General features: G+C 43.1%; 1 protein-coding gene across 1 annotated transcript in view; it reads right to left on the bottom strand.

Annotated features, from left to right (window-relative positions):
• LOC122921416 (synaptic vesicle glycoprotein 2A-like) overlaps positions 1–17,357 on the bottom strand; it is a 36,023-nt gene extending 18,666 nt beyond the window's left edge. The window contains exons 1-9 of the mRNA XM_044271394.1: positions 17,339–17,357; positions 16,409–16,589; positions 13,212–13,363; positions 11,765–11,898; positions 10,566–10,655; positions 9,995–10,105; positions 9,574–9,662; positions 3,977–4,141; positions 3,004–3,137 (exon numbers count right to left, since the gene is read on the bottom strand). Coding sequence (XP_044127329.1) covers positions 3,004–3,137; positions 3,977–4,141; positions 9,574–9,662; positions 9,995–10,105; positions 10,566–10,655; positions 11,765–11,898; positions 13,212–13,363; positions 16,409–16,589; positions 17,339–17,357 — 1,075 coding nt within the window. The remainder of the gene's footprint in view (positions 1–3,003; positions 3,138–3,976; positions 4,142–9,573; positions 9,663–9,994; positions 10,106–10,565; positions 10,656–11,764; positions 11,899–13,211; positions 13,364–16,408; positions 16,590–17,338) is intronic.
• Between the last annotated feature and the right edge of the window lie 472 nt (positions 17,358–17,829).

Below are 17,829 nucleotides of genomic sequence, written 5' to 3'. Positions count from 1 at the left end.
ACTGGGGGTCCGGATCGTGCACCTCTTGCCATCCCTGGAGAAGGTAAGCCCAAAGGGAAAGAGCCACTTAAAGGGAATCTTGCTGTGGCGAAGGATCTCGGTGACAGGCCGCAGGATTCTTCTTTTATTCAGGGTCGAAGGCGCGAGATCTTGGAAAAGCAGGATCTTGTTGCCATCATATTTTAGATCTCCCTTCTCTCTGGCCGCTTTAAAAATTGCCGCAGTGTCGACATAACGCAAGAGCCCGCAGACTACATCACGAGGGGGTTCTCCCTCCCTGGGTTTGGGTCGCAGAGAGCGGTGGATGCGCTCAATCGTGACTGCAGACGCACCTTCAGGGCCCAGCAGGGATGTGAATATGGCGGACGCCGCTGCAGGAAGGTCTTCATGTGGCACCGCTTCTGGCAATCCTCTGAAGCGAACATTTTTTCGCCTGCTTCTATTTTCCTGATCTTCGATCAGGGCATAGGCATGATCCAGGGAAGACAGGTAAGCAGAGCTGTTGTCTCCTAGCACGCGGGCGTGTTCCAGGATGGCCCCCTGTGTAGTTTCCAGCTTCTCAACTCTATGGCCGATGTGTTTAATGTCCTCCTTTATTTCAGTGAGCTCCTGCATCACCGGCTGTATCACAGACATAAGCGCCTGTTGCAGGAAGCGCTTTGAGATGGGTTCAGCTGCTTCAGCTTGCGATCCCTGAGAGCCCTCAGTAAGAGGGCTGTCCTCTCTCTCAGCTTCCTCCATGCCGTCCTCAGGTCCGGCGGCGCCATCTTAGGCCGCTCAGCTACCGGAGCAGCAGATCGCTTATTAAAGAATTTCTCCATTTCGGAGGGTCCCCGGTCTTGCTTGAGGGGTTCAGGACGGTCTCCTGGTATATATCTGCCGATTTTCCCCATGTTTCTGCAGTCAGAATGCGAAATAAACCACTTTGTGAGGCTATGAAGAGGAGAGCTCTCTTCACATGCGGCCGGTCAGGACGCCGGTCAAGCTCCGCCTCTATAGTAGTTATATTCTTGTACATAGGAGCAGTATTATAGTAGTTATATTCCTGTACATAGGAGCAGTATTATAGTAGTTATATTCTTGTCCATAGGAGCAGTATTTTAGTAGTTATATTCTTGTCCATAGGAGCAGTATTTAGTAGTTATATTCTTGTACATAGGAGCAGTATTATAGTAGTTATATTCTTGTCCATAGGAGCAGTATTTTAGTAGTTATATTCTTGTACATAGGATCAGTATTATAGTAGTTATATTCTTGTACATAGGAGGCAGTATTATAGTAGTTATATTCTTGTACATAGGAGCAGTATTATAGTAGTTATATTCTTGTACATAGGAGCAGTATTATAGTAGTTATATTCTTGTACATAGGAGGCAGTATTATAGTAGTATATTCTTGACATAAGGAGGCAGTATTATAGTAGTATATTCTTGTACATAGGAGCAGTATTATAGTAGTTATATTCTTGTACATAGGAGCAGTATTATAGTAGTTATATTCTTGTACATAGGAGCAGTATTATAGTAGTTATATTCTTGTACATAGGAGCAGTATTATAGTAGTTATATTCTTGTACATAGGAGCAGTATTATAGTAGTTATATTCTTGTACATAGGAGCAGTATTATAGTAGTTATATTCTTGTACATAGGAAGCAGTATTATAGTAGTTATATTCTTGTACATAGGAGCAGTATTATAGTAGTTATATTCTTGTACATAGGAGCAGTATTATAGTAGTTATATCTTGTACATAGGAGCAGTATTATAGTAGTTATATTCTTGTACATAGGAGCAGTATTATAGTAGTATATTCTTGTACATAGGAGCAGTATTATAGTAGTTATATTCTTGTACATAGGAGCAGTATTATAGTAGTTATATTCTTGTACATATGGAAGCAGTATTATAGTAGTTATATTCTTGTACATAGGAGCAGTATTATAGTAGTTAATTCTTGTACATAGGAGCAGTATTATAGTAGTTATATTCTTGTACATAGGAGCAGTATTATAGTAGTTATATTCTTGTACATAGGAGCAGTATTATAGTAGTTATATTCTTGTACATAGGAGCAGTATTATAGTAGTTATATTCTTGTACATAGGAGGCAGTATTATAGTAGTTATATTCTTGTACATAGGAGCAGTATTATAGTAGTTATATTCTTGTACATAGGAGCAGTATTATAGTAGTTATATTCTTGTACATAGGAGGCAGTATTATAGTAGTTATATTCTTGTACATAGGAGCAGTATTATAGTAGTTATATTCTTGTACATAGGAGGCAGTATTATAGTAGTTATATTCTTGTACATAGGAGCAGTATTATAGTAGTTATATTCTTGTACATAGGAGCAGTATTATAGTAGTTATATTCTTGTACATAGGAGCAGTATTATAGTAGTTATATTCTTGTACATAGGAGCAGTATTATAGTAGTTATATTCTTGTACATAGGAGCAGTATTATAGTAGTTATATTCTTGTACATAGGAGCAGTATTATAGTAGTTATATTCTTGTACATAGGAGCAGTATTATAGTAGTTATATTCTTGTACATAGGAGCAGTATTATAGTAGTTATATTCTTGTACATAGGAGCAGTATTATAGTAGTTATATTCTTATACATAGGAGCAGTATTATAGTAGTTATATTCTTGTACATAGGAGCAGTATTATAGTAGTTATATTCTTGTACATGGGAGCAGTATTATAGTAGTTATATTCTTGTACATAGGAAGCAGTATTATAGTAGTTATATTCTTGTACATAGAGGGCAGTATTATAGTAGTTATATTCTTGTACATAGAGGGCAGTATTATAGTAGTTATATTCTTGTACATAGGGGCAGTATTATAGTAGTTATATTCTTGTAAATAATAATAATAATAATAACAGGCCTCATATTTGGTCAAGATTATGTAGATTTGTGCTTTTATATGTTCAACTTTTTCAATGCAGAGAAACAAAAACCATTTTGAAAAATGAGAATAAGTCATTACCTGTGTTGTAGAACATGGTGGAGATGAAAGTACAGTTCTTGAAGAAAGTGTTACTGGATGTGATATCTTCAAAGTAACAGTCTTTGAACAAGGAATTTTCAAATATAACAGACTTTAGCTTGAGGCCAATGAATCTTTTGAAACAAAAGCAAGAGGTGTAATTATTTTACATCTCAGCAGACACTGTACTTGCCACATGAAAAGGTTGAATACATGGTAGCGTCGACCTTAGACTGTTCTATCAAGAATCATAAGATGATATTGTATATAGCAAACCTCCAGTGCCTACTCTGTGGTTCATCCTTATACTTCAAAAGGTCAATCCCTGCAGTTGGGGATACCAGCACCTGTTTCTTGAAGAACATGCCTCCTTCCCCTTGGGTTGTTTTTCTGTCCCTTTAACATCTCTATCAACTATGGGTGACATCTAATATGGAAACTTCTACAGGGGTTTAACAACAAGTTTTCTAACAAAACAGCCCACTTAAAGACTATTTCCCCATGAACTACATTCATTGCCTATCTACTATACAGACAGGACAGAGGTGGGATGTTCCTGCTGCAGCCAATTGTCTTATAGTCACAAATAGGACAGTGAGGAGGAGGAGCGGTATTTGGCTGATCTCCTGGAACACACTGATGATTATATATTTCTAAGTTCTGATTTTTTTGTGTACATTTATGTGGTCAAATCTCCAGGTAGAGAGATATTGTTCTCATATTGATTTTTTTAAATGTTTAACACCCTTTAATAATTAAATTAGGTTGGTTCACTAATGGGTTATTGTCCCCTTTCTGATGTATAGCTAATTCATGTATTTTAAATATTAATTCTAGTAAACAATATAACAAATGTATTACAGTAAATCCTTTGAACAATTTATGTCCCATCCTTCTGAGAGGTCACCTTCAATGTGTGTAAACTATTAGTACGAATTAGTCCATAAACAACATGGGCATTGTTTGCTCTTACTTGTCATTTTGGTATTCTCCGTTATCGTGGACTTGATTTTCGAGAGTAAAGTTAAAGTTGAAGCTGATCACCCTCTCGTTGGAGAAATATTTGGTGCGTGAGGCATAGTCAATGTTCTGAAGATGTTTGATCATGTCTGGGAACCAAACCGTCAGTCCATAGTAGCTGAGAAAAGAATAAAGAGACGTGTTAAAGAGAAGATTTCGCTTTCTCCGACTTCCATATATATACCCAACTTTGGACAACCCCTGGATTTCTCTCCTGGAAGATGGAAGAAGCAGGAGACTTCTCTCAGCTAAGAGCCACACAATACTTTCAGTCTTGACTGGTATTGTCATCCATTAGTTGGTGGGAGTCATGGTGGCACATATTGATAACTCTTCACCATACAGTGTTGGAGAGAGAAATAAGGACCAGATGAGGAAAAAAAAAACATCTTGAAGGAGTTAGGGCATTTATTTACTCCAAAATTCATATATCATTCATGCAACTGGTAGAGAACTGTTTTAGGGTGGAATTATGCTACAGTGGAGTTTTCCTGGCGTGGAGTTATCCTAGGGTGACGTTATTCCAGAGTGGATTTATCTTAGGGTGACGTTATTCCAGAGTGGACTTATCTTAGGGTGACGTTATTCCAGAGTGGAGTTATCTTAGGGTGGAGTTATTCCAGGGTAAAGTTCGTTTAGGATGGATTTTTTATAGGGCGGTGTTATTTCAGGGTGGAGTTATTCTAGGATTGGGTTACTCTAGGGTGGAGTTATTCTAGGATTGGGTTACTCTGGGGTGGAGTTATTCTAGGATTGGGTTACTCTAGGGTGGAGTTATTCTAGGATTGGGTTACTCTAGGGTGGAGTTATTCTAGGATTGGGTTACTCTAGGGTGGAGTTATTCTAGGATTGGGTTACTCTAGGGTGGAGTTATTTTAGGATTGGGTTACTCTAGGGTGGAGTTATTTTAGGATTGCGTTACTCTAGGGTGGAGTTATTCTAGGATTGGGTTACTCTAGGGTGGAGTTATTCTAGGATTGGGTTACTCTAGGGTGGAGTTATTTTAGGATTGCGTTACTCTAGGGTGGAGTTATTCTAGGATTGGGTTACTCTAGGGTGGAGTTATTCTAGGATTGGGTTACTCTGGGGTGGAGTTATTCTAGGATTGGGTTACTCTAGGGTGGAGTTATTCTAGGATTGGGTTACTCTAGGGTGGAGTTATTCTAGGATTGGGTTACTCTAGGGTGGAGTTATTTTAGGATTGGGTTACTCTAGGGTGGAGTTATTCTAGGATTGGGTTACTCTAGGGTGGAGTTATTTTAGGATTGCGTTACTCTAGGGTGGAGTTATTCTAGGATTGGGTTACTCTAGGGTGGAGTTATTCTAGGATTGGGTTACTCTAGGGTGGAGTTATTATAGGTTTGGGTTACTCTAGGATTGGGTTACTCTAGGGTGGAGTTATTTTAGGATTGGGTTACTCTAGAGTGGAGTTATTCTAGGATTGCGTTACTCTAGGGTGGAGTTATTCTAGGATTGGGTTACTCTAGGGTGGAGTTATTCTAGGATTTGGTTACTCTAGGGTGGAGTTATTCTAGGATTGGGTTACTCTAGGGTGGAGTTACTCTAGGATTGGGGTACGCTACAGAATTTCAGTGCTTTTTTGGCCAATCTAAACATGGATGCACATGGTGACTAAATCAACAATCCCGACTACAAATTAGATATAATTGTACGTTTAAGAAGGCCTCAATGTGCATTTCTACATAAATTACCTATTAATATATTTTTCTTATGAATATGGGCGTCATCTCTCTACTTTCCACATATACAAGGGAGTCACAGTATGGGAAACGAGTAGCTAAATTGAGTTGCATTAGTCTCTGTTATGCATACACTGTGGAAACAGATGATGTAGGCTACTACAGGCGGCACAGGTCTTTTCGTGTAGTGGCCCTTTAGGTTGCCATAGGTGTCCCTTCTCAGCTTATGATACTTTCATAATGCAAATAAATAGCATCTCAATAAAACGAGCGTTCTCTGATATCCCCTGACATCAATAAACTGCTCTCCTTCCACTTCGTTGTTATGTTCTGTCCTTCCAGATATCGTCTTTCCGCCAGCAGCAGCAGAAACCGCACACGACATAATTCTACATTCTCCTCTCCCCTAAAGCCTCCGATCTCGTTATCTCTCCCAGTGTCGGACCGCAGGCCTATAACTTCATTAGTAAGTCATTTCTGCCTCTTTTAATGTGCAGCCAAGGAATGGCAAGCAGTAACTGGGAATATGGCATTTTAATTATCTCCCTGACAGCTTGAATTAATGGTTATTTGGGGGGAATCAATCTGGAAGCTTCAGTCCTGAAAAACCCAGACGGAAACGGGGACTTTAATGCATCTCGTGTAGAAGACAGTGGCGGCGTCCATGCCAGGTAATTGGTTAGATAATTATTTCTACGCGTTTCAAGGCCTTTATACCAGTCAAACATTGAACACAAAATCACATGGATTTTATATACAACTCTTCGACAGAGTGTCCTTTTTGCTAACAAAAACTCTTCTTCTCCAATCTTTCGAGGGCAGCGTCAGGAAATGTGCTGACTACAGGCACTGCGTCTCCGAGGCAAGGCGAGACTCAAGCTTAGAAGGAGCTTATACTGATGTGCCATTACATTTCACAGGCATCCACGTTAAAGATCACACTCTGCTCTGGTTTTTCTTTTAGCATTTGTTTTGCTCTTTTCTTTATTTTAGTCTTTTCTGGTCTTTTGTTTTCTGCTGTATGTTGTCATTTTCCTCAGAATTATGCAGCTGGATCACTTCAAGGAACGTGAAGCGGGGGGAAGGAAGTCCTTACATAGTAAAGGGGTTCACATACTTTTCTTGCACAGGACCCTACTATCTACAGTATGTATGCCCCAATGATGAGAGTAGAAATGGGTGCTTACGCCTAAAGGGGAACATTTACTATGTGATTTATATGAGACTTAGGGATCATGCACACGAACGTATTTTCTTTCTGTGTCCATTCCGTTTTTTTTGCTGAACCATTCATTTCAATGGGTCCGCAAAAAAAATGGAAGGTACTCCGTGTGCATTCAGTTTCCGTATGTCTGTATTTCCATTCCAAAAAAACATGTCCTATTATTGTCTGCATTAGGCCTCATGCACACGACAGTATTTTTTTGCAGTCCGCAAAAAGGGTTCCGTGATCCGTGTCTGTTTTTGTTTTCCGTGTGTCTTCCTTTATTTTTGGAGGATCTCCAGACATGAAGGAAAGTAAAAAAAAATATAAGTCAAGTTTGCCATGCAAAAAAACGGACGCGGACACGGATGACAATCTTGTGTGCCTCCGTGTTTTTTCACGGACCTATTGACTTGAATGGGTCCGCGAACCGTTGTCCGTGAAAAAAATTGGACAGGTCTTATTTTTTTCACGGACTGGAAACACGGATCACGGACGCGGATGACAAACGGTGCATTAGCCGAGTTTTCCACGGGACCCATTGAAAGTCAACGGGTACGCAGAAAATCACGGAAAACGGAACAACGGACACGGGACACAACAACGGTCATGTGCAAGAGGCCTTACGGAGAAGGATAAGACTGTTTTATTAGGGGCCAGCTGTTCCCTTCCACAAAATACGGAATGCACACAGACGTCATCCATATTTTTTGCGGATCCATTTTTGCAAACCGCAAAATACATACGGTCTAATGGCTCATGCACACTAAAGGTCCATTCACACGTCCACAAATGGGTCCGCATCCATTTCGCAATATTGGGAACGGGTGCGGACCCATTCATTATCAACAGGGCAGGAATGGATGCGGAGAGCACGCTATGTGCTCTCCGCATCCGCATTTCTGGAGCGCGGTCCCGAACTTCCGCCAAAAAAATAGAACATGTCCTATTCTTGTCCGCAATTGCAGACAAGAATAGGCAGTTCTCTGGGGGGTGCCGGCCGGATGTATTGCGGATCCACAATAGACTACGGACATGTGAATAGACCCTAATGTATATTCTTTCCGTGTCGATTCTGTTTCATTTCAATGGGCCTGCAAAAAAAACGGAAGGTACTCTGTGTGCATTCCGTTTCCTTATGTTCGTATTTCCGTTCTGCAAAAAAAATATAACATGTCCTATTATTGTCCGCATTACGGACAAGGATAGGACTGTTCTATTAGGGGCCAACTGTTCCGTTCCGCAAAATATGGAATGCACACAGACGTCATCCGTATTTTTTGCGGACCGCAAAATACATACGGTCGTGTGCATGAGCCCTTAGCATGTGAAAAACACACAGATTTGTCGCACGGCATATTTTCTGCAAAATTTGCCACTTTACCCCCTTCACGACAGAGTGTGGTGAGGGGGCGTCACTGCAAGTCCGTCGCATTTATCTTTATTCACGACAGTTTCCTGGCATGAATGGATTGAATTGGCTGCCACAGATTTGAGACACGGCCAGCGGGAGGATGCACTATATCTATAAGAGGAGTGCGCCTCTTCATAAATTTGGCGCACCCTCTGGTGTAGCGGGTGGTATAAAGACTGGCGAAGAAAACGTTGGTCTTGATAAATGTCCCCCAAAGAGTCTAGAGCAGGGGTGCCCAACCTGCAGCTCTCTAGCTGTTGCAAAACTACAACTCCCAGCAAGCCTAGACAGCTATTAGGGCATGCTGGGGGTTGTAGTTTTGCAACAGCTAGAGGGCCGCAGGTTGAGCATCCCTGGTTTATAGGTTGTGGTGGCACCAACGCCTCTTGCCTTACTGACCTGCAAAGGTGCGGTGTGTTGGACCCCTGCTGGTTTGATATTGATGGCCAACCCTGAGGATAGCATCAAAATCCTGGACAACCCCTTTAAGAGCCAAACAGTGGTGCTACAAAAGCCTCTTTGCATAGGAACCAAATTCCTATCACTGAATCCATGTTCGTTTTATCATCGATGGTGGTCCAACCTCTAGGAGAATTAGGTTTCTGGATGAAAGGTCTACAGTACTGCCGTAGAGGTCCATCCTGTTACGGTTCTCTGGCTGTGGCCACCCGGCTGTACAGGGCATGGTCCCAGCAGCGCAGCTGGGTGGTCAGAAGCCATGATCTGAGCTTGTCATTCTTCGGGTTCCTCTGATTTCTGGCTGAAAGATGCTAAACTCTAATGACGACTATATCAAAAGTGGTGGGAGGCCATCTTCGGGGTGGAGGAGATGTTGGCTGAGCATCACTTGTCGGAGGTAATAATTACGTTGGACTCCTGAGATCTGACAGCTGAGTGGTATCGGGGCGGCAGCTCAATACCGATCGGGACTAATGCCGTCAGATCTACTTCATTGAAACGGAAATGTGAATTAGCTAAGACCAAAGATTGTCAGACTCCATCTCGAGTCTCGTCCGGAGAGGAGGAAGCCAGACGGTCCTGCAGCGGTTGCCATGACGATAGCAATTTCACGGAGCAGTTCAGAATTTGACGGAGCAAGGAGGTCGTGAGCGAAACTAAGTGCTGTTATTAGCAACCAAAGCAGCTTTCTGTAAAACGAACAGAAACATGGAAAACTCTACTGACACCCAAGACGCCTCGTCCCGCGCTGCCGTCTAGAACAATATACCAACCTGAAAGACATGGTGAACCAAACCGCCATCATCATCAGGGTGATGCGTCTGTATTCTGGGGCAAAGCACTGGTGGAAATTAGACCAAACCTGCAAAGCATGAAAAGGTCCCAGTGCTTAGAACATGGATATAAATACAAATTGTTTTTAAAAAAAAAAAAATATATAAATTATGTAAATTAAAAGGGAATTTTGGCCGCAAAAATTCCGCCGCGCTGCAGTAAAGGCGTGACTGTGCCAAGATAGAACATAACCCTTCCTGGCGCGATGTCTATTCAATAGATCTAAGGTGCAAGCGGGTCCATGGTATGTAAAGTGAACCGCGGCGGCGGTTTCTGCTGTGAAGTACGCAGCACATTTGGCCAGAGTGAAACAGGCACAAAGGGTTAACTCATCAGAGACATTCCGCTCCTGGCGCCTACCTGCTGAGACAAATTAAGTATCCGGATCATCCAGCGCCGGTACCACGTCCCTGTGTCTGACTGGATCTCAATCAGTTCATCCTCTTGTTTAATGAACTTTATCTGAGTGACCTGTACAGACAAAACCAGCCAGTCAATAAAGGGTTACAAAGACTGTATGCCACCAAATGAGCGATAAAGCTATTTCAATTCAAGGCCACGCCTATCGTGACCAACGACGTCTTTTATTCCCTCCATGCGTATTAAATGAGACAACTTGACAATAGGTGTTAATTAAAAAAATAAATAAAAATCCTATGCAGACTACATGTTTCCATGGTAACAGACCGCAAACAAGACTCCGCGTAGTCTGATCCTGCAGTCACATCTGCCTTCTACTTCTGGCAAAGAGGTAGGGCGAAAAATGGAAGAGAGAGACTGCACCATCAGACTACACAGAACCTTGGTGTTGTCTGTTACCATGGAGACGCCTAGACCTGTTTGTTTATTTATTTTATTGCCTATTGCAAAGTTGCTTCCTTTTCCGCATTCGATTTATTGGGAATGGGTGCCAAGCAACAGCTTTACTTACGGAGAAGACTCTTTCCGGGTGGCCCTTGGCTCGCATGTTGGTGTCATGGACCTGCTTCAGCACCATCCAAGCTTCATCGTGTTTTCCATTCTAGAAGAGATTTCAGAAAGGAATTATTATCGTCAATGCAAAGCGCTTTGGGTAATAAAGCGCAAAATGATGACGGCGTCTGTGATACCCTGCATTTGGTACCCTGGTAGATGGGGTATTGCTGCTATGAACATTACATTGAAATAGGAATTCTAACCTTCACTGATCATCATCTCAACATTTCAAGGATCTCTGCTTGCTGTCACTGAATGAGAATACTTATTGGCAAGTCCCGCACTTCTGGGTGCCCATCACACCATGAAGCTTTGCCTCCACTGAACCGCTAAGACCCACTCTCAGCTTAGCAGGGGTGCACCTAGCCTAAGGCGGCAAAAAAAGAAAACGGCGCCACCCCCCCATGCCAATTTCTTAACCTAACCCCTTTGCCACAATGAAAGCACTCATTGCCCATGGCCCTTCCGCTGCCCTCTTGCCCCTACCAGATGTACCTCATCTGGCCTCATTGGTGGTGCGCCCCTGGTCCTGGGCACTTCTGATGCTCAGCTGGAAGAACCCCGTACAGACAGGTTGCTAAAGGGGGCCATCCTCCTGTGGCTGGCAGGGCATCCCCTGCTTGGGTGACCAGATGACATGTCTGGACACTGCAGATTAAAGGGGTTTTCTGACTTCTTTATACCGATGACCTATCTGTAGTGGCTGCGCTTGGTATTGCAGCTCAGTCCCATTCACTTGAATGAGACTGAGCTGCGCCTAGGCCATGTGACCAATGAACGTGATGTCACTGGCCTAGGGTAAGCAGCGAGAAGGCCATGTGATGTCACGTTATTCGGTCACATGGCCTAGGCGCAGCTCAGCCCCATTGAGGTGAATGGGGCTGAGCTGCAATACCAAGCACAGCCACTATCAAATGGATGGCGCTGTGCTTGGTGAGGATGGAGAAGGTCGTGGCGCTACTGTGAGTGCCGATGTCTTCTCAAGTTGCTGATCGGCAGGAGTCCCGGTTTTCGTACCCCCACCGATCAGATACTGAAGACCTAGAAAACCATGGTCACAGGCAGGAGACTACCACTTTATGACACGTATGTCCTGCGTAGGATAAATATTAAGCCATCTCAGAACATTCTTCAGGATGGAGGTTCATATCTTACCTCTAGGTAGAAGCGAGGACTCTCTGGCATGATGTTCAGAGCTCCGATGGCGAACACAGAAGGAAATGCACAAACCAAGACAAACACCCGCCAACTGTGGAACTGATATGCCGAACCCATCTGGAAACTCCATCCTGTCGAGAGATGAAAGACGGTGAGATAAGGCTAGACGTAGACCTGATCCAACCAGGCCGCCCACACAGGACAGAAGGGTTTCCGCCTTGGGCCATTTGCTAAAAGTTGTTCCTTTAGAGGGTAGAGTCCAGACCAAGTTTTCACCCCCAGTAGAAGAAGAGATGATCCCAACGGGGACCCCTCTGGCCCTGTAGTCGCATGGTCTGCCGCTATGGTAGTTACGCCCCCCTGATTACATGTAATTTAATGGGAATTGTAGTGTTAAATCATGACACTAGGTGTCACTATTGGGTATTCTATAAAGGCTTACAGCAGGGAACAGGCGGTAGTGTGTAGCTGAAGCCACATGGTGTGAGAGAGGAGGCTGCTGCTACAATTAACCAGGCAGGGCACAGGCTGACAAACAAAACAAAAGTGTGACACAGGAGGGTGAATTCGGGATTTACAGATATTTCCTGCACCACACCCCATAGCCGACCAACAAGACATCAGCAACATAAGACTTCCATTATTCCTATGAAAACTTGATGCCTTAAATGCAAATTTCTGTGGTCCCTTTAATTGATGCCTTCAGTATCAACCATCGCGTGATGTATTTCTATAGGATGTGGCATAGCACAATGACATGTCTACTCTACGTGAAGTTACCATCCAGTTTTAGATTTCGGACACACCCCCTGAGCTGTGATAGGGGGAGAGCTGCAGCAGAAAGGACACACCCCTGAGCTGTGGAAGGGAGAGAGCTGCAGCAGAAAGGACACACCCCCCTGAGCTGTGAAAGGGAGAGCTGCAGCAGAAAGGACACACCCCCTGAGCTGTGAAAGGGAGAGCTGCAGCAGAAAGGACCCCCCCTGAGCTGTGGTAGGGAGAGAGCTGCAGCAGAAAGGACCCCCCCCTGAGCTGTGGTAGGGAGAGAGCTGCAGCAGAAAGGACCCCCCCCCCCCCTGAGCTGTGGTAGGGAGAGAGCTGCAGCAGAAAGGACACATCCCCTGAGCTGTGATAGGGAGAGAGCTGCAGCAGAAAGGACACCCCCCTGAGCTGTGGTAGGGAGAGAGCTGCAGCAGAAAAGACACATCCCCTGAGCTGTGATAGGGAGAGAGCTGCAGCAGAAAGGACACCCCCCTGAGCTGTGGTAGGGAGAGAGCTGCAGCAGAAAGGACACATCCCCTGAGCTGTGATGGGGAGAGAGCTGCAGCAGAAAGGACACCCCCCTGAGCTGTGGTAGGGAGAGAGCTGCAGCAGAAAGGACACTCCCCCTGATTTCCATAAGCCCAGCTGTAGCCCCTGCTTATTTAGAATGACCTTAACTCACCATAATGAGGAATGATAGCCCAGGCCATGGCCGAGGCGTAGATCCCCCCGATCATCCAGAACATGGACAGCCAGCTCAGATGCTCTCCCCGCTTTTCCTGGGCCAGGAATTCAGAGAAATAGGAGAAGACGATAGGAATAGATCCACCGATGCTGCAAAGGCGATGGAGAATATTAATACATTTTTTTAATCATTAGGCCATGATGCCTTAGCTGACTGGGTAGGTAGGTTCACATCTGCGTTATCATTTCCAGCTTTCTGTTCCGTCGCGATGGGGAATAGATAAAATGATGCCCCTGCGTCCAACAGTCCCCACTGACTATGAGGGGCTCCATAGGGTTTCTGTTATTTTACCTGGAAAATACAGTGTAGCATACTGCGATATCTGCAAGCTCCAGCACAAGTGTGAGTCTAGTCTAACATCCAATATGGCCACCATTATACGTTTTAAAATCTATTTGTATACAGCCACCTGCTGTTTGTTATTTTCCTTACTGCTCTGTCCATCTAACTGGGGTGGTCGCACATGCTCAGTTTAAATCTTCAACTGTCACCAGCCATATCTTCTGTTAGAAGCTGTGGCAGTTACAGAAAAAGAGCTACAGCAGGAAAGGACACACCCCCTGATCTGTGATAGGGAGAGAACTGCAGCAGAAAGGACACACCCTGAGCTGTGATAGGGAGAGAACTGCAGCAGGAAGGACACCCCCCCTGAGCTGTGATAGGTAGATAGCTTCAGAAGAAAGGACACACCCCCTGAACTGTGATAGGGAGAGAGCTGCAGCAGAAAGGACACACACCCTGAGCTGTGATAGGGAGAGAGCTGCAGCAGGAAAGATACACCCCCTGAGCTGTGATAGGGAGAGAGCTGCAGCAGAAAGGACACTCCCCCCTGAGCTGTGATAGGGAGATAGCTGCAGCAGAAAGGACACACCCCCTGAGCTGTGATAGGGAGATAGCTGCAGCAGAAAGGACACACCCCCTGAGCTGTGATAGGGAGATAGCTGCAGCAGAAAGGACACCCCCCCTGAGCTGTGATAGGGAGAGAACTGCAGCAGAAAGGACACCCCCCCTGAGCTGTGATAGGGAGATAGCTGCAGCAGAAAGGACACACACACCCTGAGCTGTGATAGGGAGAGAGCTGCAGCAGAAAGGACACACCCCCTGAGCTGTGATAGGGAGAGAGCTGCAGCAGAAAGGACACTCCCCCTGAGCTGTGATAGGGAGAGAACTGCAGCAGAAAGGACACCCCCCCTGAGCTGTGATAGGGAGAGAGCTGCAGCATAAAGGACACACCCCCTGAGCTGTGATAGGGAGAGAGCTGCAGCAGAAGGGACACTCCCCCTGAGCTGCCAGCCTGAAATAAATCTAGCAGAGCAACGAATGGGAAGATCTCTGGATCCATGTGAGGTACAGGGCTGGTTCTAGCTTTGTTAGAAAGAGGTTGCCATGTCCTATACGATGTGATGTCGGATTACACTTTATCAGTCATGGTAAACCCCTTTAGGTAGGTAAATCAGCCATTTAGGACATTAGAAAACCAGGTACATGGCTTAAAGGCATATTTCCACCATCAACATTTAGCATCTACCAACGAGTATTTTTTCTTAGGTAGAAATATCTGGGAAAAGATGGTGACTATAGCACTAGGCTGCTCGGGGAATAAGATGTTAATTGCGTCTGCACATCCGTTATTTCACATTACACGCTCGCTCCATGACAGATCTGAGCCGCCGCTAGTGATAAAGTGATCGCAGAAGAAAGAGGCGCTATATCTATCTGTCTGTATACCCTGACAGGCCAAATACAAGCCTCCTGCCACTGCCAACAAGCCCGGTCACCAGGACCCCTAAATGTTAGGAATGACCTAGATAGATAGATAGATAGATAGATATGAGATAGATAGATAGATAGATATGAGATAGATAGATATGAGATAGATAGATAGATAGATAGATAGATAGATAGATAGGAGATAGATAGATAGATAGATATGAGATAGATATGAGATAGATAGATAGATATGAGATAGATAGATAGATAGGAGATAGATAGGAGATAGATAGATAGATATGAGATAGATAGATAGATATGAGATAGATATGAGATAGATATGAGATAGATAGATAGATAGATATGAGATAGATAGATAGATAGATAGATATGAGATAGATATGAGATAGATAGATAGATATGAGATAGATATGAGATAGATAGATATGAGATAGATAGATAGATATGAGATAGATATGAGATAGATAGATATGAGATAGATAGATATGAGATAGATAGATAGATAGATAGATATGAGATAGATATGAGATAGATAGATAGATATGAGATAGATATGAGATAGATAGATATGAGATAGATAGATAGATAGATAGATAGATATGAGATAGATAGATATGAGATAGATAGATATGAGATAGATAGATATGAGATAGATAGATAGATATGGGATAGATAGATAGATAGATCGATAGATATGAGATAGATATGAGATAGATAGATAGGAGATAGATAGATAGATAGATAGATATGAGATAGATAGATAGATAGATAGATATGAGATAGATAGATAGATAGATATGAGATAGATAGATAGATAGATAGATAGATAGATAGATATGAGATAGATAGATAGATAGATAGATAGATAGATAGATAGATAGATATGAGATAGATAGATAGATAGATATGGGATAGATAGATGATAGATAGATAGATAGACAGATAGACAGATAGATAGATAGATAGATAGATAGATAGATAATAGATAGATGGATAGATGATAGATAGAAGATACAGTAGATAGATAGATAGATGGATAGATGGATAGATGATAGATAGATAGATAGATATGAGATAGATAGATATGAGATAGATAGATAGATAGAAGATACAGTAGATAGATAGATGGATAGATGATAGATAGAAGATACAGTAGATAGATAGATAGATGGATAGATAGATAGAAGATACAGTAGATAGATAGATAGATAGATAGATGGATAGATGGATAGATAGATAGAAGATACAGTAGATAGATAGATAGATAGATAGATAGATAGATAGATGGATAGATAGATAGATAGATAGATAGATGGATAGAAGATACAGCAGATAGATAGATAGATAGATAGATAGATGGATAGATGGATAGAAGATACAGTAGATAGATAATGTGATCTTACCCTACTCCAGATAAAAGTCTGCAGAACAAGAAAGTGCCATAGCCTTGAACAAACGAAGAAAAGAAGGCGAACACGCTGTTGACGGAGAGAGACATGATCAGGCACTGTCTTCTTCCCATTCGGTCAGCCAGTCCTCCCCAGAGGAACGCTCCCACCATCATACCCAGGTAGACGATGAGACCTGCAGACAGAAGTACATACATTAATCCTAATCTGACTCTTTATCGTGCATTTTCATTAAACTAGAGGCTGGTCTTTTTTCCAGAAAAACTCTTCTCCATGGCTTGTGTCTGGTATTGCTGATAAGCTCCATTAACGTGAACAGGGCCTAGCGGTAATTCCTCACACAAGCCATTTGACCCCATTATAATTGACGGCCTCTACAAGGCCCTGAATGTAGAAACAGCCTATGGTAACTATATACAGACCTTCTCAAGGCGCGAGCAGCGCTGCGGAAAAACCAGCAGGTATAATATCCATGTACATTCCCGTCTCAGGAAGCTGCAAATTACGAGTTACGAGGCACATGGCTCACCTCAGCACCATGGGAGGTCAGGGAGGTTTATGTAAAGTCAACTGCAATTTCATTCCCTTCTCATCAGATGCTTATTTTTTACATTCCCCATAAGTCCTGGCCTTTGTAAGTCTTTATGAGAATCGGATAATTGGCGGTTGTGTGATCCCTGACCCCTACGCAAAGGTTCAGAGATGTAACTCTCAAGGTAGAGGTGGTTACCTAAAACAGTTCAGTCCCCGTCTAGAGGATGAGCCCATCATATGGCACTTTTTTGGCTTACGTTAGACGCTTAAAGCTCTAAGGATACATTTAAGGTTTTCTCTGGGCGTTTTTATTCTGCGCAAATTAATATTTACAACATAGAGTGTATACCTTTAAGGCTGTTGGAATTGGCATCCTGGATGTGACCTCACAATGATCACCAGCTGCCATCTTGGTTTATGGGCGTGGCTTTTAGAATGTTTTTGACCTCATAATGGTGACATCACAAAACGTGTACTAGCAACTGACTTTAGAATGTCAGATTTCACAGACCTTAGAGTGAAGTGAGTGAATGAACTTGTGTAGAACTGTTCTGCTGATGACCTAAACCTCATCATGGGTTTCAGTAGAAAAAGAAAGTTCAAAAAAACATCACCGGAGGAAGAAAAGAGTGAGAAAGGGAAAGATGAAGTTACGCCAAAGAGGAGAGGATCCAGAAGGAAGGAAGATCCTGCAGAGGGATGTAGCCACCAGGTGAAGGAGACCACACCTTCAGACAAAAAGCTAAGTACAAAACCTTCTTTCATGATGGGGCTACAAAGACGTTGGAGCAGACTTGCTGTACGTCTGAGAAACACGAAAGATCTAATTGTAAAGAAAGGAAGAAAATTCTTCCTTCTTTCTTCTCAAAGTAATGCCCAAC

The sequence above is a fragment of the Bufo gargarizans genome, chromosome 11, assembly GCF_014858855.1.
Source record: "Bufo gargarizans isolate SCDJY-AF-19 chromosome 11, ASM1485885v1, whole genome shotgun sequence".
Lineage (NCBI taxonomy): Eukaryota > Metazoa > Chordata > Amphibia > Anura > Bufonidae > Bufo > Bufo gargarizans.
The sequence above is the reverse complement of the archived record's forward strand: the minus strand, read 5'-3'. Positions and strand labels throughout refer to the sequence as shown.